General features: G+C 32.6%; 3 protein-coding genes across 4 annotated transcripts; all 3 read left to right on the plus strand.

Annotated features, from left to right (window-relative positions):
• The first annotated feature begins 6,253 nt into the window (after positions 1 to 6,253).
• Positions 6,254 to 13,049, plus strand: LOC122607772. 2 transcript variants are annotated; one of them, XM_043780815.1, is made up of 14 exons: positions 6,274 to 6,655; positions 7,809 to 8,949; positions 9,673 to 9,763; positions 9,912 to 10,032; positions 10,116 to 10,214; positions 10,303 to 10,590; positions 11,156 to 11,263; positions 11,341 to 11,412; positions 11,654 to 11,740; positions 11,837 to 11,908; positions 12,069 to 12,158; positions 12,299 to 12,406; positions 12,541 to 12,609; positions 12,724 to 13,049. In XM_043780815.1, exons 1-14 carry the CDS (start codon positions 6,404 to 6,406, stop codon positions 12,796 to 12,798), a joined length of 2,673 nt encoding a protein of 890 aa, XP_043636750.1. In that variant the 5' UTR covers positions 6,274 to 6,403; the 3' UTR covers positions 12,799 to 13,049. The 2 variants fall into 2 exon arrangements, 1 of the variants encoding a protein (XP_043636750.1); XR_006325096.1 differs by lacking the exons at positions 12,541 to 12,609; positions 12,724 to 13,049 and having other exon boundaries at positions 6,254 to 6,655; positions 12,073 to 12,158; positions 12,299 to 12,312.
• A 3,612-nt stretch (positions 13,050 to 16,661) lies between these two features.
• On the plus strand, positions 16,662 to 17,087 carry LOC122594214 (polyubiquitin-like). The gene has a single exon (XM_043766687.1). It carries the CDS (start codon positions 16,662 to 16,664, stop codon positions 17,085 to 17,087), a length of 426 nt encoding a protein of 141 aa, XP_043622622.1.
• Positions 17,088 to 20,926: 3,839 nt separating this feature from the next.
• Positions 20,927 to 25,287, plus strand: LOC122604240 (tubulin beta-1 chain-like). The gene is made up of 3 exons (XM_043777133.1): positions 20,927 to 21,398; positions 22,477 to 22,746; positions 24,355 to 25,287. The coding sequence occupies exons 1-3, from the start codon at positions 21,005 to 21,007 to the stop codon at positions 25,032 to 25,034; spliced, it is 1,344 nt and encodes a 447-aa protein (XP_043633068.1). The 5' UTR covers positions 20,927 to 21,004; the 3' UTR covers positions 25,035 to 25,287.
• The last annotated feature ends 1,233 nt before the right edge of the window (positions 25,288 to 26,520 follow it).

Genomic DNA, 26,520 nt, shown 5'->3' on the forward strand with positions numbered 1-26,520 from the left:
GAAGAGAAGTACACAAAACTGAATTATTAAAGACAATGATTCATTATAGCATCAATATTATATAAACTAATTATTTTATTGTGATTATTAAACAAAAGGTAAATCTTCTAACCATTGATCACAAGGTCAGACCTGGTGTTACCAAAACCTTTTTTTTTTTTTGAACCACCATTGTTTGCCCAATTTTTTTAGATGATTAAAACTTGACTAACAACTTGCCTTACTAATTATGTCTATCATACTCGAAACTCTTTAGTGACAATTACTATCATACGTGTTAAAAGGGGTTTGCACAAAACAACACTACTGACTACACATAAAAAAACGAAACTTTAATATGACATGCGTCACTGGTTTCAAACCATGGGCATATGAAGCAAACCTTGTTTGGAACTAACCTTGCTGATTTCATCTTTTTCAACTTTGTTAAAATCTCTTTAGCATTCTCATAATCTCTTTACCATTCTCATTTGATTTTTTTTTTATCATAGATTTATCCACCAAATTTTCTGACCATGATTTCTCTGTTTAAAAACCCCAAATAGTATAATTAGTACGTTCACATAAGCGACATTCTCATCGACGAGTATACTTTCAAACCCACAGATGAAGAATTAATCGAATGTGTTGTTCAATTGCCAAAAAAGAGTGCAACAAACCAATCCTCTCTAGATGTCCAATGACAAAAGTTGAAAAACATTGGAGTTTAAAATTACTTTCCCTGTAGTTTATGTATTATTGTATTTGATGATTGAAACACGAAAAGTAAGAATGCTCCAAATGACAGAATGTTGCAAGTTGATATGCGTTTTGTAATTGGATTTGGAAACTATAGTAGTCAATTTTATCATTTGTAACAAACTTCTAGTTTAAAGTTTTAAAAGATTTCATTTAGAAGATATTTACAAATGAGGGTGTGTATGTTGATCACTATGGTGTGGATTTAAGTAAGTTTTTAGTTGTCAATGAGGGTGAAGCTAAGGGTGAAGGTGAGGTTAAAGGTTAGTTTCAAGGGGAGGGTCAAGGTAATTGCGAACCAGAGCCTAGGGTTTCATCTCAAAACCCATCCACATCCGGCTACCACCACACGCAAATAAGAAGATGGTTAGGGCGCGTTTAGTTGGAGAAAATGTTTTTAAGTTTTCCATTTCTAGTTTTCTAGAAAATGAAAAGGTTTTTCATTTCTATAAAACCCTTAAAAATTTTGAAAACGCGTTCAAAATAAAAGATGGAGTTTTCATTTTTCCATTTTAGAAAACTAGAAAACATGTTCAAATTCACTTGTTTTCTAATTTTAGGTTTAGAAAATAGAAAAGTGAAAACAACAACTGAAAAAAAATAGTTTTCTAATTTTAGTGCAAAAGTTGGAAAAGGGAATTTTCATTTTCTAGGAAAAAACTTTTCTAAAAAATTACAATTTGAACGCGTTTCCTGTTTTCCATGTTTTCTTGGAAAATGAAAATGGAAAACAAGAGAGTTTCCTTGAACTAAACGCACCCTTAATAATGCAATCTTGAAGTGGGTGTGCCTGGGGTAATTAGGAAGATAGTTAATTATGCAATCTTGAAGGTAAGGTACTATATGGTAAGGTACTTGAAGTGGGTATGCCTGGGGCAGTTGTGTTTTTTTTATAATAATAACAAAACAACCCTGTCCATTCAATGAACCTTCCATTTCTGATCTATAACTATTAGATAAGCACACATTTGAGGCTAAATTACATTTCCCAAAAAGTTAAAGGTTTATTCACCTTTAGTTGTTCTTTCTATATTTAGAAAGTAGTTATTTTGAATTTAGAACAAACAAAAAGAAAGAGCAAAAAGGTGAAGAAATGTCTATAGAAATATGTAAGGCTTGTGATGAACATGTTAATCCAGATGAACAATTATCTGCAGATGGAGCTTGGTATCACGACACATGTTTCAAATGCAGTCAGTGTGATGAAAAGCTTTTGGTATTTTCTTTAAGCATTAGTTCAAATATCATTAGGCAAATCGAGTTGGCTTCTAAAGTTTCGCATCCCATTTAGTAGGATCCAAAACCAGAAACAGACGTTGCTTTATGTATGACGACATATAGAAAATAGATTTCTAAGTCATTAGGCCGCGTGATCAAGGCCTTGGATTTTCGTTGTGCTTTGAAAATGATGTCAATCTCTGGTCATCCAACTTGGCTAGCCTTTATGGGACTGCCTTCTTTTGGCCCTCAACAATTGCAACTTTAGTTATATAGATGAACCAACAAACATTCAAAATATGTGTGTATATATCATATAAATAGTATAGAAATCTAAATGGATGTTAAGTATGCTAGAAAATGATGTTAAACAGTCAAACAATGTATTTATCTGTTCATTTCATTTAGGACAACAATTATTCTTCATTGGATGGAATCTTATATTGCAAGGCTCACTTTGATCAGAAATTTGAGAAAAACACAAGGCTTCCCAGAGGACTATGTGAGTTTGTTCGTTCTTTTATGCTATAACCATCATTCATATTCTTCGATTTCATTTTTTGAAGAGATAAACTGTCTGATTTGAACTTTTACGGTGAACAGCTTTGCCCAAACCAAGCGAACTGGTATGATTGTTTTATCATCTTTAGCTTTATGAAAACAAATGCTATCTATGTATTATTTGTATCTTTAAATCCAATTACATTTAACCAGAGAAAGACATCTAGCAGACTCTCTTCGTTCTTCTTTAAAACACAAGCGACACAAGCAAAACAATCACTTTCTAAACCACCCCCGGCGAAAAAGGTAAATTACCTCTCAAAGTTTTCAAAATAATTTAGAGAGTCTCATTGGCTTTGTATACATCTTTTGATTCCTGTATCATACTAAAACCAACTGCATATAAAATCTTTAACGATGACCCAAGATCTAATTTCTACTGCATTCAGTTTGCTCCAAACTCCCTTCAACTGCATAAAACTAAAAACGAGCCTATGATACTTCATTTAGGCTATATGGACCGTTTGAAACCTTTTGGATTTTCAAGAATGAGAATATTGAACTCTTGATCAAATGTCAAAAAAATTTAGATTTTAAATAGAAATGTGAGTGTATAAACATGCATACATACATATATATTGCATATATATTAGACTTTTGATCACTTTCTTTGAATATGTTTATTTGTGATGTTAGAGAGAAGTACCACATACAATATCAGTCGCAGATGATGATGGTGCATATACTTCACATGCTCTAACTACCATCAATCAATCTATCAATAGCCAATTGGATCAATATACTATTATGAACCTTGTCAGACAAAATCCGGCTTTATATGATACGCTGGTAGGAGTTTCAAATCTAACTGAGATCGAAACTCAAGATTTCTTGAAGAACATTATAGAGCAGTTAACTCAAAACCCAGAAATGATGAATTTGATCAATCAACTTGGTCAACAAATGGATGGTAATCAAGATCTCGATAGCACGTTTTCAGCCATGAGCTGCTCTAATGGTAGTGACAATCTTGATATGTCATTAATGTTTCAACAAATGATGCCATTTTTTTCTCAAGCCCTTAATCATCCGGTGTCAAGTTCAAATTTAGTTGAATACAATCCACCCAAGAAACATGATCTTCATCGTCGATGTTATAGTGATACTGCAAGCCTCAATTGTTTATCAATGGATTGTCAGGTTTGTAAATGAAGTTTGTGAACACCAACTATTTAATGAGAATGTCTGAATTAACTTTTGATATATTTTTTCATTCGTTAATCATCTTGTTCTATCCATTGTTTTGTTGAACTTTTTTAGATGAATCTGAAAGAAGCGGCTCAAAAAATCGAAGAGGAGTACCCTGCTCTAGAAATCTTTTCATCCATGGTTGAATCTGCTGCTCTTTTGCAGGACAATGTATATGATGTTTATGGTCTTGCTGACTTATGTTCAGAAGAGGAACTTGCTCAGGTTTGGCCTTAATCATAGACAAAAACTTTCACAAATTATTAAGGTTTTTTGGGTCCTTAAACAAACTATCAATTTTTATTATTTTTTTAAATTGCAGGAATTTATGGAAATGTTGAAGCATGATGTTTGTCGACGACTTGGAAAGAGATATGATTGTTGTAGTTCCATTTCTTGACGTTTCCTTTTCTTGTATATGATTGATGAGTTATGGAGATTCTTGTAGAGGTGAACTCACTTTGAGATGTGTATATTTTGGCTTGATATTTTGGTTTGTGTATAATGGTTTATGGTTGTGTGCAACTCATCCGGTTTTGTGTTTATATGTTGTTATCTTTTGATAATTTGATTTCTTGATATTATGTGTCATAAGTTTTTGTATGGTTTCGTACGAATATTTTGGACAAATGGACGCTTTTGCATTCCATATCGTCAAACAAGTTTTGTGGGTTGGGAAATTGTCCCCAAAGTGGAAAAAAAAAGTAATGTCTAAACAGAGATATTAAAAAAAATAGCTTGTTATTTTAGACAATTAACCTAAAAAATAGATACTAATATGACATATTTGAGTAACATGTCATGTTAAAAAACTAACACAATACTTAATTCATATTCAGAAATCAGAAGGTTTAATTCAAAATATTATTCTTCAAAAATGTTACAAGATGAACTTTTTATACCAAATATATAATAAAAATCATGTATATTATTATTGTTTTATATTTTTTTGTAATACACAGGATTCAAAATTTAAATTTTGGTGTAAACATAAGGGATAAAGGCATGGGAATGTAACCAACTATGACCAAAATGCTATGTAATGTACCCATCTACTCAACTTGCTATCTAGTGTAACCAACTATGTTTTTTGGGTTATGCAATATAAGCAACCGGTTAGTCATCAAGTTACCGGTTACCACTTTAATTTTTATTTCTTTTTTATTAAAAGAAATGTCACCTAAAGCAAGTAAACAACTCTTCTGGAAGAATATGAGTATGAATATGTAATAGCAAGTTCAAACGAGATATTAATTAAATGGAACTCAAATAGAACAAAGTCAGACTAGTTTTAATTTTGCTATACTACCTGATTGTACTCCGTCCCTGACTTATCCAACGAATATGGATCATCCATCAATTGTTCCCAAGAGAAAACCCCCTAAACAAGCAAAATACTATAGAACAAAACACCATTTTTTTCGGCGAATCATCATTTTTTCCGGCGAGTGTTGAATTCGAAAACTTTTGGTCAGGGTTTGTGCGAGATCAAATTTTGAGTCAATTGGTGGTAGTTTCAAGTCTTAATTCGAAGAAACAACAAAGTTATCGCGATTTTAATTTTTCCGGTGAATCACCATTTTTTCCGGCGAGTGTTTGATTCGAAAAATTTTGGTCAGGGTTTGTGCGGGATCAAATTTTGAGTCCTTTGGTGGTAGTTTCAAGTCTTAATTCAAATAAACAACAAAGTTATCGTGATTTTAATTTTTTCGGCGATTTTCGTAAGGATGATGATGATATAGATACAAATACATTCATATAACCGGATGGAAACCTATTGTAGATTGCTTACATTGCATAACCCAAAAAACAAAGTTGGTTACACTAGATAGCAAGTCGAGTAGATTGGTACATTACATAGCCTTTTGGTCATAGTTGGTTACACTCCCATGCCTTTATCCCTAAACATAAATCAATAGTTTTGAAGTTCAATTGAACTAGGCGTAGGGGAGATCGGAGCAACAGGTAACGCCTAGACGACGTTTTTCTTCCTGGGCGGTGTTGATGAGGACTAAAGATCATTTGGTCTAGGTTTAAATATCATAAACAAATTTTCCTATTTAGATAGACTTTCGGTTAAACATTTTAGATTTATTTGAATATCTATAATGTTTAATTAATAATCAACTTTTTATTTTTAAAAGTATTGAAAAATTTTGTAATATTTTTACTTACCATATATTAAAATATTTTAACATAAACTATCCCTTAACATTATTATTATTAACTAAATTATAATATCAATAATTTATCTATTAAAGTATCTTCATTAATCTTTTACATTATTTATTTTTAAATCAATTATTTACCCTATTCGTTTCCGCCATCAAAAATCACTCCACCAACACACTGTACATCATCACACTACGGTAGTAACAGTTTTAAGAAAAAACAACTGAGTTGGATTTCAAAGTGGTAAGAAATCCTCATGGCCAACTGTAAGGTTTTTTATTTGAGTCCCAAACAAATAAAATATGTCTAAATATATACACTTTCAGAGTTTCAGATAATCACTTTTATAATACAAAATCCACTAAAATAACCAAGAAACACCCATAACTACACAGGACAGGATAGACCCTCCTCACAAAAACACACACACTCACACTCACACTCACACACAGTGATCTTGTTGAAGTGGCTTATCAGTTTACAAAAACTGATGATTTTGCCACCATTATCTTGAAGTAAGCCAAAAATGGATAGTCTATCCTTAGCCACCACCACAACTGCCACAAACGTTTCAAAATTTAGATTCTCTATCCCTTGTTATAAAAACCCAAAATTTTACAGAAACCTTCCTTTCCATCATCATCATAAAAAAGATAGGAAATTTGCAATCTTTGCTGATAAAGATGAAGCAAATAATTACAATCTTGATAGTTATGACAAGATGGAACTTAAGTTTGGTAGACTTATTGGTGAAGACCCTAAACTCACCCTTGCCAAGGTTCTCTTTTTTTTTCTTCTCTCAATTCCCATTTTTACTTTGAATTTTTATGCTAAAAAATGTTGAAAAGCTTAGCTATTGTGTGATTCTTTATGGCATATTTGTTGAATTTTGATTTCCGGGTGTTGTTTAAAGTTTGATTAAAATAGTATCATAAACCAATCTGTTATGAATTCCTCACCATAATATTGTATATTGAATGTCAAGTGTTTAGCTTTTTTCTATTTTTGCTGAATCTTGAAAGTCTAAGTAGGATTGTAAGGTTAATTTGATACCAGTGTTGTTCAAAATGTGAATTTGGTATTGGTATAAACAAACTGTAGATCTTTTTTATTTTGGTTTGGTGGTCAGAGTAGAAATAGAACTCAAAAGTAAGGGATCCCTTGCATAATAAGTACATTTGTAATGGTCATTTTGATAAGCGAATTGTAGAGGAGGAGGAAGGAGGGGGGGGGGGGGGGGGGGGGGGTCATTGTGCGGAGGATACCCCACACATGAAGTGCTTCTAGTAATCTAGTGTTAGGAAAACCTTACCCATTCAAAATGATTGATGCTACTCATGCTAGCCCATAGAATTTGTCAGCCGAAAAGCCTAAAGAGATGTAAGTTGATGGTAACTTCTGTTTACAGCATCACATGGAGACAATGGAATCTTTAACTGGGTAAATGTGATTCTAGCATATATGCATCACACTATTAGAACTAAAAACTAACCTGTAAAGGTACAACTAGAAAAAGTAAAAAGTATATTTTAGTATATTCATTTGTTAGAAATATTTACCAGGATTGACTTTCAGAAGTCAAAGTCATTGCTATTGTGGGAGTGAAGATAGGTAACAAAAGCCAGCCAAATTTCCATACGATAAAATAGTACCACTTATTTTATCGGAAAACCATCTCCAAGATGGCTTAGTGGTAAGGCGGCCCGAAGGTCTCAAAAGAGACATGTTTGAAACCTCATTGAATAAACATCTTGGGATAGCAAGCGAAGAGTCCAGATACAGCCACAGGAATACCTGTTTGGCCACTTACATTATTTTTTTTTCTCTAAATCAGAAAGAATAATAAAGATGAGTATATTATTCTTTGGTTACAATTCCGAGCTTCCTTACACAGTTTAATGTTTTTGCATATCATTCAATTTTTTGTTCAGATAATCGGTAGAAAAACGAACCCTGAATTGTCTTACTTGGAAATCGAGAAATTATACAACAAGAAGGGTATGAAAGCCTTTACTGACATAGAGGAGGTTCCATTTGATGTATCTGATATTAGAAAAAAACCAAATGATTCACTTGATGGACTAAATTTATCCCGTCCAGTACCCAAGAGAGGAGTCAAATTTGAAAAAAATGATTCGCTTGATGGACTTAATTTGAGTCGACCTGTACCCAAAAAAGGAGTCAAATTTGAAACAAATGATAATAAGCCAGTAGTACCCCAAGTAAAGAGACCAGTCAAGCCATTAGCGAAGGCTTCCAACATAGCGATACCAAGTGTCCCAAATGTCGAAATACGGAAACCGACTACTTTTAAAGAAGATGATGGTGCTTTCACAGCAACGTTGCAGAGACCAAATGTATCATATAAAATAAATAAAAAAGAGGAAGAAGAAAGGTTTACTGATATGGCAATGGTGAGGAAGCCCGAACCATACTTGCAAAATGCCGAAACAGAAAGTTTGGTTGATGAAATAGAAAATCCAAGTGAAATTACGTATCAAATGGATGTTTCACTTCTTCAAAAGCCTGAGATCACATTGGATCAAGATGACAAAGAAAGTCCAAATGGAATCCAGATTCAAAATGAAAAAGAAAGTCCAAGTGAAATCCAGGTTCCAGCAAATGTCCCACTTCTTCAAAAGCCTGAGATCACATTGGTTCAAGATGACCAAGAAAGTACAAATGAAATCCAGGTTCAAAATGAAATAGAGTCTCCAAGTGAAATCCAGGTTCCAACGAATGTCTCACTTTATCAAAAGCCTGAGATCACATTGGATCAAGATGACCAAGAAAGTACAAATGAAATCCAGGTTCAAAACGAAAAAGAGAGTCCAAGTGAAATCCAGGTTCCAACGAATATCTCACTTCTTCAAAAGCCTGAGATCACATTGGATCAAGATTATAGCGATCGCAGTGCATCAAACTCAGATATTGGTGAAATGAAGAACACCTCAAGAAGTGTTGATGTAGCTCCCGAGATGGAAAATGTGGCACTTGTTGATCTTGAACCGTCAGATAACAATGGGGATGTGTTGAAGTTGCAAGATATTGGTCAAGAGAATGATATAACAGGTAAAGCATGCATGTCATGGAGGGATTTTCTGGGGGTTTTTTATTATCAGAGTGACAGTTTTGACCCACTTATAAATGCACCAACTTGTATGTATGTTTTGTTTCAAAAGGGGGAAATGATAAATTTTGAAGAATTTAGCTAAAAGTTGGTTGGAGGTTGTCCAAAGTCTACCAAAATGCATATGAACTTGAATTTATTCAGATATCGTTACTACTTGAGTTAGCTCAAGTGGCCACCTGCCTCTGTTAAAAGGGGTGGGGGAATATGTGGAGGGTGTGGTAACAAAACAATCCACCCGGTTCCAGTTGTGCAAACCCTCAATCGACTCCATTATGGGTATTCTTCACAGGAGAATTTGCCTGATGCTCAATAGGCTTGCATGGGCTATGTGTAGGTACCAATGCGGTACATGGGACTAAGGGGTTCCCATCAATCTACCCTTTTTGTTTTCAAAGAAATTGCTTATTATGGTTATAGTATTGTTTAAAGTCCTAAGTTTGGCATTTCAAATTGAACCTGTTTTGACACACTACCTGACCCGCCCATCTTTCTACCTTAGGGATACATCAATCGTTTGTGCCACTGAATATTGTCTTAAGCAAGGTTTTATTGACAACACGCTTCTGCATTTGCATACCCTATGTAACTTAAAGTTTCCTTTTGCACACTCTTCTATTATCATGAATGAGCCATTAATTCTGTACCTTTTGTTCTTTCTCAAGGATCACAGCCCCATGAGCAGACAGATATCGGTGTTTCCGATGCAGGTACTGATCCTGATATAGCAGCTACTTTGAGAGGACCACCTAAAAGGTATTATAACTATTTTACATGACGTATTATACTAAGAAATTGTGATTACTCTAAATAGGCATTGTGCATTTAGGAACAGGTCAAAGTTATTATTTTGATGTTTTGTTTTCTTCCACATATCTTTTTTCTTATCAATAATGTGTTGTAGGTTAGATCAACCTGTTAAAGATACATCAAAGGTTAACAATAGGGTTTTCAGTCCTTCGACTCCAGTACCAGATGCAAATACTATGGAGAGTGAAAAGTTGCCTACAATACCGGTTTTCAAGGTACATTACTGATTTTCTGCTAGGAAAATGACTAAACCATCCATCTGCTCTCTGTTAGTTGTCTCACATATATTATGCTATAGGAGCGTGAAGATATCGACTGGAAAAGAGCTGAAGATTTGATCAAGACGGCAGGAAGAGAAGAAGTGGAACTCATAAACTCTAGCACCCGGGGGTTTGTTGTAAGTGCTACTAAGAAAGTATCTCTTTATAATTTATATATTGAGGATTAAATCTTGGTGATTTTACCTTTTTGTCCCTGTTCAACAGGCATCTTTTGGTTCTTTGATCGGGTTTTTGCCTTATCGAAATCTTGCCACCAAGTGGAAGTATTTAGCTTTCGAGTCTTGGTTGAGAAAGAAAGGGTTGGATCCTGCTATGTACAGGCAAAATCTTGGTGTGATTGGAGGCTACAATGCTGCAAGCAAAACAACTCCTCAGTCAACTATAGATCCTAAAAAGATTGAGGGTGAATTATCACCTGATATGAAACTTGAAGATCTTCTTGCAATTTATGACCAAGAAAAACTCAAATACTTGTCATCATTCGTTGGCCAGGTATGAGTTTTAACCTGCTTTGTATTTCATTAGACTGTATTATCCCTAATGGCTTTGGGTTGCATTTTTGAATTGCATTACAAACTAGTTAGATATAATTAAGTTACTCAGTTTTATATCCTATTTACTCTTTGCGGCTGGGCTTTTTGGTCATGTTATCTATTGATTCCTTGTATCATTGTAATTTTAAAAACACTTAAACATCTTATTATCACCCATTGTGAATGAACATACATTTGAACGCTATTTTCTACCACCCTTATATTACAGTTGATTATATAATTCTCTGATTCTGAGAATTCAGAACCACAATAAAATTTCAAAACGCACATCCAAACACCCATGTAATGCAACAAAGACATGGATATCATCAAGTTCATCCTGGACTAAAATCGCTCAATCTAGTTATCAGACAAACTCTTTTTGATAAATAATCATTTGGCTGAAAAATTACCCATGGATTTAAACAGCAACAAATGTAAAAATGTTGGGATGGAGGGTTGTACTTATTATTACATGTTAATGGAAAAGACATGATGAATATCATATGATATTTTACTTGCAGAAAGTAAAAGTCAACGTGGTATTGGCAGATAGAGTGTCAAACAAGCTGATATTTTCTGGAAAACCGAAAGAGAAGGATGAATCAATTGCGAGAAAGAAAAATCTCATGGTGAGATTCTTTAATATTCCTTTTTTTAGTACAACAATATATCAAGTCTTTTAAGTTCTTGCATTCTACTTGTACAGGCTAAGCTAAGTGTTGGAGATGTCGTGAAATGTTGCATCAAAAAGATTACTTATTATGGTATTTTTGTCGAGGTATTACTGAGTTACTTTAAGAGGGACTCGCTATTCACTACACTGCATTCTTTGTTATGTGTTCCTACTTTAAGATGACCATTCTTCCATGATTCTTATTTTGTAGCCCAAAACAAACAATTTTGAACATTATTACCGTCCTTAACAGTTTCTATCCTTTAACTTTTAAAAAGACTGTTTTTATATCATAATATCTCGCTTGATTTTTCTGATCATTGGGTTTTATTTCATAATGATGTAGGTCGAAGGAGTACCTGCATTGATTCACCAAACCGAGGTGTCATGGGATGATACTTTGGACATTATATCTCATTTTAAGATCGGGCAGGTAAATTGAGCCTTTTATGTCAAATGACATGTTCCTATTAAAGTTTTCTTTTCAAAATATCTTACATTTCTAATACTACTTATATGATGTTTGTAGATTGTAGATGCAAAGGTTCATCAACTAGATTTTTCACTTGAACGCATATTCTTGTCACTGAAGGAGATCACGGTAATCCATCTTCTAAGTTCCGGAATATGTTTTTTATCCCTGTAAAACCATTTTATATATAAATATACGCTTGCACAAGGAAAGTAGAAGCTCCCCATGACACTTCTATTTAGTATGTGTTGTTTCAAATGTCCTGAATGTAATGATTGTCTTGTGGCAGCCAGATCCGTTGATTGAGACATTGGAGACTGTTGTTGGTGATCAGGCTAAATTGGATGGTAGATTAGAAGTATCTCAACCCAGTGAAGAGGTTTTTAGTATTAAAATCTTTCCGCTGAAATCTCTCACACAATTACCACGTTAATGTTTGCACTGCAAAAACCATCCTTAATGAGTACTTGATAAAACATTGGCTAATTCTTGCATACCTTATTGTATAAAACTGCACAGTGGGCCGATGTTGAATTACTTGTGAAAGAACTGGAGAAATATGAAGGGATTGACCTCGTAAAGAAAGGCCGGTTTTTCTTGAGCCCAGGTTTGGCTCCAACATTTCAGGTAGTTAATTAGTTTCTGGCAAGAGAACATTGTTGTCTTTGTATTATGTTCTTTGGATTATGTGTGTGACTAACCGTCCTAGAAATATGTCTAGGATTCTAAAGAAAGTTGATGTTTTCATGAACTATATGCAGGTTTATATGTCATCTGTGCTTGAGAAAGAGTATAAGCTGCTTGCAAGAGCTGGAAACAAAGTACAAGAGGTATTATTAACAAGTATAGCTTGTTTTACATACGTAACTTATGAACTTGAAATATTCTTTAATGTTTCACCTCCAGAATGTGTGATTGATGTGTATCTGTCTTGTTTTGGGTAGGTAATTGTTGAGACATCAATGGGGAAAGAAGAGATGAAATCTGCAATTCTAACATGTGCCAATAGAGTAGACTAATGTTGTCTCTCTTATAGTCATTTGGTACTTGTATAGTTTGTTTTATGTTACTTCGGTTGAAGAAAGAGTGCTTGTGATGTCATTTGTTGCTAATTAGCCACTTTTGGACTTCCTGTTCTAGCTACAATCGATGTAGCACATTTATTTTTATCGGCTTAACCTATCAGGTCATATATGCAAATTTGTAGCTACATGCATATAACTTTTTGAGTAGACTTGGCTGAGTAGCTTGGTTTTGTTTGTTGAGTCTAGTTTACGTTGAATTTATTTATATCATTTAGTCTATACAAGTACAAGTATGGAGAGAAAAGTTTGGACACCATGCAGTTGCATGGGCTGCACACCCTCCTATCCGGGCTCGTAAACGAACTCATTGATGTTGCAAACCAAAAAAAAAAAAGGTTTGGTTCATAAATATTATCCACCACTTCATAAAACATTGGGTTGTATTTATTTGTAGAAAATTTTCCTTAATTTTATATCTTTTTTTTTTTCTGAAAAAGGAAACAGTTCTTTCATCTCAATATAACTATTAAAAATTCTGAAAATACGTTCAAAAATATAAAATGTGAAAATTCTGTAGTGGATTCAGACGACAGGGAATGATTAATGGTGAATTGACTAATGGTGGGCGATGAAGGTTGATGGAGATTAGGGGTTGATTGCATGAGGAGTGGGATGATTAAGGTTAAGAATTAGAATAGAATGTTTTTAAAACTTTTTTTTTTTGATAAGTAGAATGTTTTTAAACTTGAAAAACGCCAAAATATTGTTTCATAATTTTATATAAGAAAATCTAATCTACTTTTCTAAACTTGCATTTCTTTTATCTTAAAAAACATTAAAATTTATTAAGTTTAAGTCAAACTCAATTTATGTAAGATTGAATTTTAAGATAACTTAGTTGATTTAAAGTGAGTTAAAAAAAAAATTCTTATTTTCACAAACCTTTTTTATTTAATCTAAACATAATCTAGTATCGTATATGTGACTGGACGATTGTTTTAGAGTCTAAAAAAAAACAAATGAACAATCATAGTAATAGGTACTGTATTACCCAAAATGAAATATCTTATATCTTATCTTATATATATATAAAAGTTGTAAGATTTCATCAATTCTAAACCTTAACATTAATGATAATATTTATGATTTAATTGTGTGATTAATAAAATGAGCATTCTAATTACTACAGTAACTAATTTTGCACAGATTTTCTTATAGTTATATATTTACACTTATATACTTATACTTATATTTATGGTAGTTTTTTAGTATTCCTTCATCAATAAATGATTTTTTGCTTTCTTCCATTTTCTATTGATGGTGGGAACGATTTTGGCATATGAAAGAGCACATAATTAAATCACCATCCATGTACCATAATTAAATCAACATTTATTAAATAAGAGTTCTAAATAGGGATTTTTCAGATAGTGAGTACATTTTCATCTGCCACTATCGATTTCCTACTTTATAAAAGTAATTTTTGCATTCTTCCAAGGGATTTGCAGTACCGTACATTTTCTTGACCAGGGCTTTATTTGCTCATCTAAATTTTATATTGAGACTATGAGGAAGACAACATTCAAGTGTTATTACATACTTTTGCCTTCAGATAAAGGAGTAATACTGAAGGCAAGTTTTTTTTTCTTTTTCCTAGATCGTAGAAATCAGCAGGGTGGGTTGGTCAGGCCGGGTAACTTTTAACATAGAAAAAATCAGGTTGGGTCAAGTTTAGATGCCAATATGTTTTGTTTCTTTTTCATTAAACTTTAGTAATAGTTGATGTATTAAGTATGATTAAAATATGGTATTATCAATATTTTTACATTTTGGAAACTGATCAAGGAAATGGATCAAACTGGTCAAAATTCAAATATTCTCTCAAATAGTAGATTGTTAGACCTGAGCCGGAGACCGAATAACGGGCATAAAAGGCTACTTTTAGTTAGCCAAATTGGTTTTGGTTGGGTATACCTGCAAAAAATCTAAATATATTCTAAAAAATGACTAAACTTTGAATTAAAAAGTCATTACTGTTAATCATAAGTTTTTAATTTTGTTACTGAATACTGTATTATTTCTAATTGTGTGCTTAATATATAGACATGGGCCGAAGACATATTTGGAATCGGGAGACACTTCAAAAGTGATATGATCAAGGGATTACAACACATGATACATAAGAGATGGCTCCATGAGGAAACCTAAAGATGAGTCACTTGCCTTTTATACAATTTGGTAACCATTATCCCGGCTAGATTAATTATAGATTACGTTTCATAGTTATACTATTTTGTGGTTATTGTAACACCCAACATTTAAAAGTATGGATTTCCAAAAATTTTCGCCTAATGACGTTAAAGAAAGCGGAAAAACGTTTAAGAGTCCAAACCAAAAAATTCAGTTTGGTTTTATCATTCAAAAGGTGTTACTCATAGCATCATCAAATAAGTCTAATGGAAACCCATCGATTGCCCTGCAGTTTCCATCACTATTCGTGTGGTTTTTGGTTTCATGCTACTTGCTCTTATTTGGCAGTTTGACTTATCGCCTTTCATGGTTTTGATTATTGCCATTCTAAATGATGTGAATATCATGATAATATCTAAATATAAGGTTCACATATGCCAGATTCATGGATATTAAAGGAAAACATTCTCACTGGGATTGTTTTTTGAATTGTAGTTTTCCTCTGGCTAGCTCAAGAATCTGAGTTTTTTATATAAGCTAAACTGTTAACTTTTATAGTTCACACTTTAGAATACTAAACTGAACTTTTTTTTTTTTTGGAGAATTTAAAAATATTGATAATATGTCTTTGTTCAGGATAAAGTTGGTGTAAAATCGATTAGAGACAAGGATTATGAGCTTAAACTGCTCTTTACCTCCAAGTAAGCATTATGAGTAAAACACTTTTTTTTGTTACCAGATCAAGAAGTTGGTCATATGTTAAACGACCGGGTTTTTTGCCCTTGGCAACCTTCTTAATAGCATACAGGTGAGCTTTGATGTTTGAGTAAACTATTTATGCGTATATGACTTTTTAAGTGGTCAACTAATTAGTTTTGAAGAACCAGGTTAATAATGAAAACATTTATCTTTCTTGATTACTAAAATTTAACTATGTTGTTCTGCTCTATTTTTGCTTCCAGTTAAGCTTTGATGGATGTAGAAATTTCATGATAGCTAAAAAATAACTTGAATAGATGATAAATGCCTAAAACATATATTTAGGTGTTAGATTATATAGATTAAAAAATTTGGTTTGTGTATTGATACGAGTTACTCCCGTGTCAATTACGGTTTCAATGTTTCATTACTATAAGGATGATTAATCTTTGTGGAACAAATAAGTCATTTGACCTGGAATTTTTTTATTTTTTTTCTACTTATTATAATGTTTTTTATTTATAAAAAAACTTTCTATCTATATAAAAAACCGGCAATAAAATACATACAAATAATATATTTAAAACACGACATGCGTAGCACGGGTTTTTAAACCCTCGTGGATATTATTTCCATAATTATGTGATGAGGAATCATTTATGGTAACAATAAAAGAACGTGAAACCCAAGTTAAACATTCATAATCGCAAAGTTACAAACTCCACGCGTTTATGTGTTTAACCCTAAAAATAAATAATTAAGGAAACTCAATTACTTGATAAACTTACCGTGTGAACAACGTAACAATATGTTTCCTTATTCAATGCGAACATCTTTATATATGAACCCTTTTCACTCTAAATTCTTTCATCAATCACCCAAAAAATTAACACCACCAAACCAACTGATATCGTCTATCATATTTTCGATCATCAAAAAAATTTCTTGTTCCTCAATCATTCGTAAGCATGAAGATCATGGTATTGAGGGTTCTTAAAGAATCGCCATTGAGGTTGAAAGTTGAACACAAAAGATCAACCTTAATGTCGAAACAAATACTAATGAAGGCCAAATCGGGACAACGTGAATATGCCATGACCGTAGGAAAGTTGTTGCGTTATGGCATTCAAGAAAAATACGGGCCGTCAATTGTGATTAAATCGAGGGAAGGTTCGCAAAAGTTTGCTAGAAGGGTCACATGGAAATATATTCCTGTGAAGGTCGATAGGTTGCATACGATTGGTGATGTGAAGATGCATATTGAAGAAACCGAAGGGATTCCTGTTTATCGACAAAGGATTGTGTTTAAGGGCAAGTGTCTTGGCGATGAAGGTAGTTTGGCCGACTATGACATTCAAGACAGTTGTGTATTGCATCTCGTCGACTTGCTTTGATTATTGTTCGATCGACTTTGTGTTGTTTTTGTTGTTTTCATATTAACTAATTCTTTCAATCTTTCATTAATTGGTACTGTATTTCGAAAGGTTTATATATATTTGTGCTTTTTCTATCATGTTATTACAATCTGGTTATTAAGGTTTTCGATCAATATCGCATATGTACACATCGGAATGTTTTCTTAGATTTGATCTATTGAAGAATGTTGATTTGTTTAGACGATTTATTTTTTTTACAGTACTACAGTAGTGTTGGGTTATATAACTATTATCAAATCAAATCACGCAGAAGATAAATCTATGTAGTTAATTAATTAACCAGGATAAGAAACGTGTATCTTAAATTTGAGAGATCAAAGCAAGAAACTTTATAAAAGGTTTAAGATTAAACCTCTCTACGATTACACACACAACGTTGGAATGTATATATGCTAGTACTTGATCACGAACCACACAAACCCGTTAGTGATAATACTCCCTTAATTCGAAAAACTCCATGAACCAAAACCATATGTTGTTGATAAACAAAACTATATCATAATTATAATTAATGTAGACATTAATTATTAGTAGTTCCATGTGGTGTTTTGAACGGCACAAAACCAAAACCCTTTAAAGGGTTTGGTCGAACCATATAAGGAAGAAAAAAGAGAGAATAGCTTGTGTGTAGGAAATTATCAAATCTTTAGATTATAATCAGGGATATATTTAGGATTTAATAACTTGGTGACCAAGGTTAATTAAAACCCTAAAAGGCTTTCCCTTTAGGGAATTAGGGTCCAACACTAATTTTCTAATATCACATTTAATCCTCTTTCTAACTAATTTAAATACAATTAATCCTTTAACTTATTTAAATTAATTATTTCGTGATCAAACTAATTAATAAATTACATTTAATATATTAATTAATTATAGTTATATTCGTGTTGAACGTGTGACCCCGTAGGTTTAAATACTTTTCGAATATACGTTTATTTTACGTGATCATATACCTACGAGTAGAACTTACTTTATCCTCCATTCAAAATTATTATCAATTCAACTATTCAAAATTAAAATCAATTCTGCATTTCAAGTATTCAACTATAAAACAATGTCAGCGTGAAGTGGGCCGCCAATAGGCCCATTCCTTAATGACATTATAAATTACTGATTCTGGGATTCAAGTAGCATACCAGCATGAGTAGTTATTGGGCCAGGTTGTTTTCATATATCCATATGCAACTTTTGAAATAAACACATATATGCTTTCACCCACATGTCATTGTATAACAAAGTTAAAATATTTTTACTCCTACACTATCGTACTTAGTCGAAGGGTCGAGCCCAATCTACTTAAAAATCCACCCCTGATCATGAACCCAACCCTTAACAAACAAGAGTCGTGAAATTTTATTCCAAACCAATTGTATACTCGTAGTACTTTGTATAACAAGATGCATAATTGTACTAGTAGTCATAGAAAAGTCTTTCACCATTTTATACTCGTAGTATTTTGATAGTTTTATATAAAATTATGACATCATATCATAAAAGTAAACATGAATCGTAGTTTTGTACATCAAAGATATGATGTAAGGTAATTGTACACTACCTTACGTTTTTAAATTTGTACAAAGTATGGTGTAGTATATAAAAAAAATTCCTAAACCAGACACATTGACAGAAATCACATCGATCCCTATATATGATTTGCTTTGCACTTTGGAATATTTTTTTAATATAATTATAGATCCATTCAGAGTGTTGCTTCAATACGAAGGGTCCAGTTTTATGAAGCCTTTGTTGTGGTGTGGGGATGTGTACTCACCACCTTGCTTTTATATTTGCTTTGAAATATATTATCCACTATCATATAAAAACTAGAATAATTTCACGCGATGCAACGGCAATAGTGATAGCGACTGTGTGGTGGCGGTGACACTGGGTGATGGTGGTGGCGACAATGGATGGTGGTAGAGGACGGCGAGTATTGTTGGTTATTATCATATAACTGATATAAAATAAAATAATTGTATAAAAATTATTTTTCGATGATAAAGGTTATACGTTCTACGAATTTTACAAAGATACCTATATAAATTTTTTGAGGATATTATTATAAAGTTCAAAACATCGACTTATTTGCATCTATAACTTGACATGAAGTCTTTTATCCTATGCACAAAATGAGCAATGTATTTGGTGTTACACTAAAAATAACACTAAATTAATATTTGGTTGAAAAAGTTTCAATTTCTACATTAACTTACCAAAACTTATATTACAAAATTACATTAACTTCTATGTTGTTTTGGTTGGAAAAAGTTCAATTTCTACATTAAATTACCAAATTTTATGTTACAAAATTACATTAACTTCTTTTAAGTTATTTGATACTACATTTGAGATTTGAGACCCAAAGATGGTCTATATATTTTTTTGGTATAACATTAATATATGTCATGTCTATATTATATATTTAATAATCCCAGAAATATAGTATTGGTGAGAAAGGTAGAGGGGGGCACACGCATATGCCGTTGCAGCGACATATATAGAACAAGTTCACTTGTCCCGTACTCCAACTACCTAGCTTGACCATCACAAAAAAAAGTTTGTGCAGCCTTAATACTGATCGCTTATGCATATATCCACTTGATTTTTCCACCTCGATCGTTTGCTCTTTTACGGAAATTGTTTAATTATTGATTGGTCACGTATCATTGAACATTAGATTAGATCATATATCCTATGATGTAATTGTATAAGGTATAGAGTAACAATAAGTATTTTTGGCCGATTATTATAGGTTAATTTACTTTTTAGTTGTGGCAACCTATTAACTTGATTTAACTTGGAAGAACTTGAGGGAATTCTAATCCTTGTATAACAAATGAGAAGAAAGAATATAATGTAATTAATACCGGTATAAAGAAGAATGAAGTTTCGATAACATGTATATAGTAAAACCAACATGACGCATTATACACATATAATAACTTGATTGAATTGAACATAATTGAACGAGGTTTTTGTTTATGACTACTCGTTTAGCTTGATTTACAAACGTATATTTGAGTACAACATTGTGTTTATGTTGGCTTATTCAGAAAAAAATGTTTATTCTATATTCTTAAAATTATGTCCTTAGATGAACCCAAACAAAATTAGATAAACAAAATGGGTAAAAAAAACAGTAATAAGTAAAAACTTACTATAAATACGTTACTATAATTCAAACATATGAAATATATACTATCTAATAAAATAAATCACTTTTTTTTCGCCCAAACTTTCTGTCTTTGAAAAACCAAAAATACTCTTCCCCTTTAATCACTAATTTAAACATCTTCATCTAATATACCTATAATACCCTTAATAAAATAATTTACAGTATAGATCCACCAACACTTTGAATAACTATAATACGATCTTTAACATCAATTACCTTTACAATCACCACCATCGTCACCCCTAGCACAATCTCCACTACCGCCCCACCATTGTCACTCCCACCACCTCTGCCATCACTATCCCCACCGCCACTGCATTGCGTGAGTATAAATCTAGCAGGTATACATAAAACACACTTTATTGTGATTTTAATTAGTTTTAATTTCATATGAAAGTAGTTCCTTTTTTTAGTTGTAAACCATTATAAAAAAATACAGTTATCGTCAACGAATTTAAGATAGTCTCCCAAAAATAAATAAATTGCGACTAGAAACAACCGGACCTTTTATTCAAATCACATGACTTGATTCAAAATACTTTAAATCTCCCTCTTAAAAAAATAAAAATAAAAATAAAAAACCGCCCATATTTTTGTGTATAAAACCCCCCCTTTCCCAATTCTCCTGAAACGCCCACACTCAAATCACACACACAAACACACATTTCATATTTTCAAATTTCAAAAACCCTAAAAAATGAGAGAAATCCTCCACATTCAAGGCGGCCAATGCGGAAACCAAATCGGAGCCAAGTTCTGGGAAGTCGTATGTGCCGAACACGGTATCGATTCAACCGGCCGGTACAACGGCGATCAGGACTTGCAACTAGAGCGCGTGAACGTGTACTATAATGAGGCGAGCTGTGGAAGGTTTGTTCCACGCGCTATTTTGATGGATCTGGAGCCTGGGACTATGGATAGTGTTAGATCCGGGCCGTACGGACAGATATTTAGGCCAGATAATTTTGTGTTTGGGCAATCTGGTGCTGGAAATAATTGGGCTAAAGGTCATTATACTGAAGGGGCGGAGTTGATTGATTCTGTTTTGGATGTTGTTAGAAAAGAAGCTGAGAATTGTGATTGCCTTCAAGGTATATATATATATATATATATTTATTATATATATATGTAGTTTTTTTCTATATATTTTATAGTATATATTTATGTAGCATTTTGTATATCTGTGTTTGGTTGATTTGAATGTGTTGATGATTTTAGTATGTTGAAAGTTGTTTTGGTTATTTGATATATAGATATTGATTTGTATATATAGTTTAGGCTTGATATTTCAGTTTGTTTATTTGTGATTTATTTTGGTTATCTATAAGTATTATTTTTTATTTGTGATTTATGTTGAGGAATTGGTTATAGATTCATGATTTACTAGTTTATTTTTTTTTTTAAAATGAACATTTGGAGAAATGGTTAGTACAATGTTGAGTTGGCACATGTGTACATAGGAATGATACCAATTGAGAAAAACAATTGTTATTAAAAAGAAAATGAACGAGGTTATCTCTGTTTAGGCCTAACTGGGTATCCAAATGTTGCATACTGAAATTTCAACCGGATATTTTTTTTATTTTTTTGGGAGGACATTAGGTTATTTGATCAATGGACCCTTGTGATGGTTGAAAATGTTGCCAGTGATGTACTCAGTTTCAAAATGTCTGTATCCATTAGTTTTAAGTGAATAAAAAGGCTATGTTTTATTGATGTAAAATACTTTGCTTATGAAACACAAACTGTTGGCAGTGAATGTTGAAATCGGTTTAGGTTTTTGGATTTATCCGTTTGTGACATCTTAAAGTCATATTATTCTGAATTTGTTGGGTTTTAAACTGGTACATGCGAATGTTATGCTTTCTTTCTATGGCCATGGTTAGGCTTTTGTGTTGTAGTTTAGTTTGTTGGGTTGTATCTTTTTTACAGCGATATCGGTCTGATTTCGTTGATGCTGGTTTGTTTTTCATATGTATTTGTTCGATAGGTCTTGGTTAATTGTTTGATAGTATTTGATTTGTTCTGTTGGTTAGTGAATTATTTACTGCAGATTAATTGTTCTCATTTGGATATTTTGATATGTATTAGTTGATTGTTTGGCAATATAAAGATGTATAGTTGTATGTGTTAAATCTAATAAATTGATTTTTGGATCTTGTGTAACAGGATTTCAGGTATGCCATTCACTTGGAGGAGGTACAGGTTCTGGAATGGGGACTTTGTTGATCTCTAAGATAAGGGAAGAGTATCCAGACCGGATGATGCTTACTTTCTCCGTTTTCCCATCGCCCAAAGTGTCAGACACAGTGGTTGAGCCCTACAATGCAACCTTATCGGTGCATCAACTTGTCGAGAACGCAGATGAATGCATGGTTCTTGACAATGAGGCTCTCTATGATATCTGTTTCCGAACACTTAAGCTCACCACTCCCAGCTGTAAGTCCATCACTCAATCTACTTTCTTGCATTTTTCTCATACAGTCTGGAAAATCAAACATTTCAAATACGAGTGATACTTTAATTAATGATGGTGGGACATAAATCATGATGATACATTACTAAATGTACTGGTTTCTTGATGTATCAAAACAACCTTATTTATGGATCATCTAACTAAACTCACTTTTTCTTTGAATTCTGTTAGTTGTGACACATTTAACTTTTACTACATACTTTTACTACTACCTTTTTTTAAAAAAAATTACTACAACTTTTTACTACAACTAGTATGGTACTTAAGCTTTGGACTGATAGCAAAATTATATTGTAACATCTTTATTAAATGTGTTGGTGGTCAATGATAACATAATCGTGTTTGTATATGAGAATCACATTAAACATTTTGTTCCATGCAATTTCCAACTTGTTGTCAGCATATACAATTTGAAATTATATATACATGAACTGAAAAATAAAAGAAAATTTGTACTGTTTCTATACTATCTCCAACATTATTAATATCTAACAATAAACTATCTTACTTAAAAAAAGTTGCTAAAAGTAGTATGAACGCTTATGTCTAAAAAACTGTGTTGTTTGGATGATACTGTATATATATTAAGGTTAATAGTTTTGTGCATAAAATTCAATTCATTTGGAATCTGTTTTTGGCTAGTTAGATTTCTAGTTGTGATAAATGTACTTGGTCAAATCACTAGTATTGTGGTCTTCAAGTCATGTGAGTGTCTACCATGTCATGTGATACCCAGCCTAGCTAAGCATAGATTCCTTCTTTTCTTTTATCCTTTGGGGCATAAAAAAATAGTTGTCAAAATTCAGCCTTTCACAGTTTCACGTGGTTTGTTGCTTGATATTACCAATCTTACACGAAATCCAAAAAGTAACAAAAAAGCTTTTCCATCTAAAAAAAGTTAGCCATCTGTTGTATGTGACTTGATATTACACAAGTTTTAGTTATGGAATATAGCACTTTATATGAACAGAAATATAGAATAATTTAGTCTTACAAAGTCACACAAAAGATAATCAGAAAATATTGATCTAATAGGTTTTGTTGATTTTCATTCGTTTAAGTATCTTTGATCTTTTCTTATACTAATTATTTAAAGACTTGTTTTAGTGTCATATACGGAGTATTATTAACACAGAATCACAGATTATATCTGCCTGTTGTACTTGTTTTTATTTTATAATTTGTTAAATGGTTATTGGTCGGTGTACATGTGTTGTCTTTTTACAAGTTGCTTATCTGGTCAAGAGGAACATTTTCTTACAGATCTGTCTTTAATGGAAACATGTATATAACTACATATTTAAAACCTTTTTTTCTGACATTAGATGGGTCAAGTAAGTATTTATAACTATTATTTTATTGTCTTTTACGAGCTTGGGTGATCTCATTTGTTTTGTGAGTAGACTAATCCCAAAGCAACTAGAGTGAGTCAGTGTAATAACAAATCTTATGGTTTGGACTCAATTTGTTGGACTTTTGGCACATGTTTCTGTTCTTAATGATTGAATAAAACTAATTAAAGATTACCATATGATTCATACATTGTTATCTTTTGTATTGACTTTTAACAGTTGGAGATTTAAATCACTTAATCTCTGCAACCATGAGTGGTGTGACTTGCTGTCTTCGCTTCCCGGGTCAACTAAACTCTGATCTTCGCAAGCTTGCGGTCAACTTAATTCCGTTCCCACGACTCCATTTCTTCATGGTTGGGTTTGCACCCTTGACCTCTCGTGGGTCCCAACAATACCGAGCCTTAACTGTTCCAGAGCTCACACAACAAATGTGGGATGCCAAGAACATGATGTGTGCTGCTGATCCCCGCCATGGTCGCTACCTAACTGCCTCAGCTATGTTCCGAGGTAAAATGAGCACAAAAGAGGTTGATGAGCAGATGATCAATGTTCAGAACAAGAACTCCTCATACTTTGTTGAGTGGATTCCTAACAATGTGAAGTCAACAGTTTGTGACATTCCTCCAACTGGTTTGAAAATGGCTTCCACATTTATTGGGAACTCTACTTCCATTCAGGAAATGTTTAGGCGTGTGAGTGAGCAGTTTACTGCTATGTTTAGAAGGAAGGCTTTCTTGCATTGGTACACAGGTGAAGGAATGGATGAAATGGAATTCACAGAAGCTGAAAGTAACATGAATGATCTTGTTTCTGAGTATCAGCAATACCAAGATGCAACTGCTGACGAGGAGGGCGAGTATGAGGAAGACGAGGAACAATACGAGGAAGAAGCTTAAACTAAATTGTCATTTGGGTTTGTGTGTCTTAGGTTAAGTTTGTTTTAGTAAATGTTTTGTTGGATTTATGGTGAAAGTAATGACTTAAGTGTTGTCTCTTGAATGTTGACATTTGAGTTGGGTGTGTCTGGTATGGTCTCTTAATTACAAATGCTAATGAATCAGTATCTACTGTTTCTAAAGCATTACATTGTGTTAATGCAGTTTGTTGAAACTACACTTTATGTGTGAATGATTATTTTTGTTACGAGTATCATCCTTTATTTTGTTTTACCAACTGCAGTTTTTGTGGCCCGATCAATGCAGTTTGTTGGAGACAATCTTTGAATCTCATAAATACAAGCTCATAATGACACGATGCTAAATTTAAAATCATTGAGGGATTATCGAATAAGAAATGAAAGTGCGAAGTACAGCATGTCATAGAAAATATTTATTCCAAACTTTTAAAAGCCAGGCGTATCAAACCATGTCGGCAAGAGTTCCATTTGGGTGAAAGGAAAAAAAAAGTTTCAAATCTTTCAAGTTAAGTTTTTGATGGACAAAAATTAACAAAAAGCAACTAGAAAAAGTCTATAGAAAAGATTTTGCATTAGAGATGCTATAAATAGCTTTTAGATTTAAACTAAGCTGGTGCATTATATGAAAATTAAATAAATTATTCTAATGCTGATCAAGCGGGTTTCATTTCACATTTTTATATTAGTTTACACTTATGCTCGCGTAATGCAGCGATGTTGGTGGTAGTGATGGCAGAGTTGGTGGTGATGACAGTGGTGGGGGCGGCAGTAGGGACGACAATGGGGATGGTGATGGTGGCGACGATGGTGATGAATGTAAAAGTAGTTAATATTAAAGGTGGTATTGTAGTTATTTTAAATGTTAAAGGATTTATATTGTAAATTATTTCATTAAAGATATTATACAACATAACAACCAAGAGGGGCGGAGCCACTCTTGGCCTATAAACAAAAGGCCAATATTATATTTTTGATCCATTGAAACAAAAGGCCATCCTATTTTCCTTGTTAATCAATCTCAATGGACAATTGTTTGTTGCTATATATTAGACTATTAGTTGTTGGCTTGTTATAGTATCACTGTTTCATTTCCGATTATTATTATTATTATATTTAAACATTATTGTTATTAGTAGGAGTAATAGTTTGTTGCTATACTAATAGTTCAACTTTACTATCAATTATGCTATATATCATCATAGTTTGTTATCTTATGAATCTATAATTTTATTTTGACATGTTTCTTGTCTAATGAACCTATAATTTTTTATTTTGACATTAACTCATCCATTATTAAATTATTTATTAATGTAACTAATAAGTATTCGTCAATTAGATATATTTTATATAGTTTAATGTAAGGTTACGTTATTGTTTTATTATAAACGTATTGCGTATTTTAATTCGAAACTATGTGAACTATATGTCTGTTATTTATGAACTAAATTGATGTTGTTTCGATGTCA

Source organism: Erigeron canadensis, chromosome 1, assembly GCF_010389155.1.
Source record: "Erigeron canadensis isolate Cc75 chromosome 1, C_canadensis_v1, whole genome shotgun sequence".
NCBI classification, from domain to species: Eukaryota; Viridiplantae; Streptophyta; class Magnoliopsida; order Asterales; family Asteraceae; genus Erigeron; species Erigeron canadensis.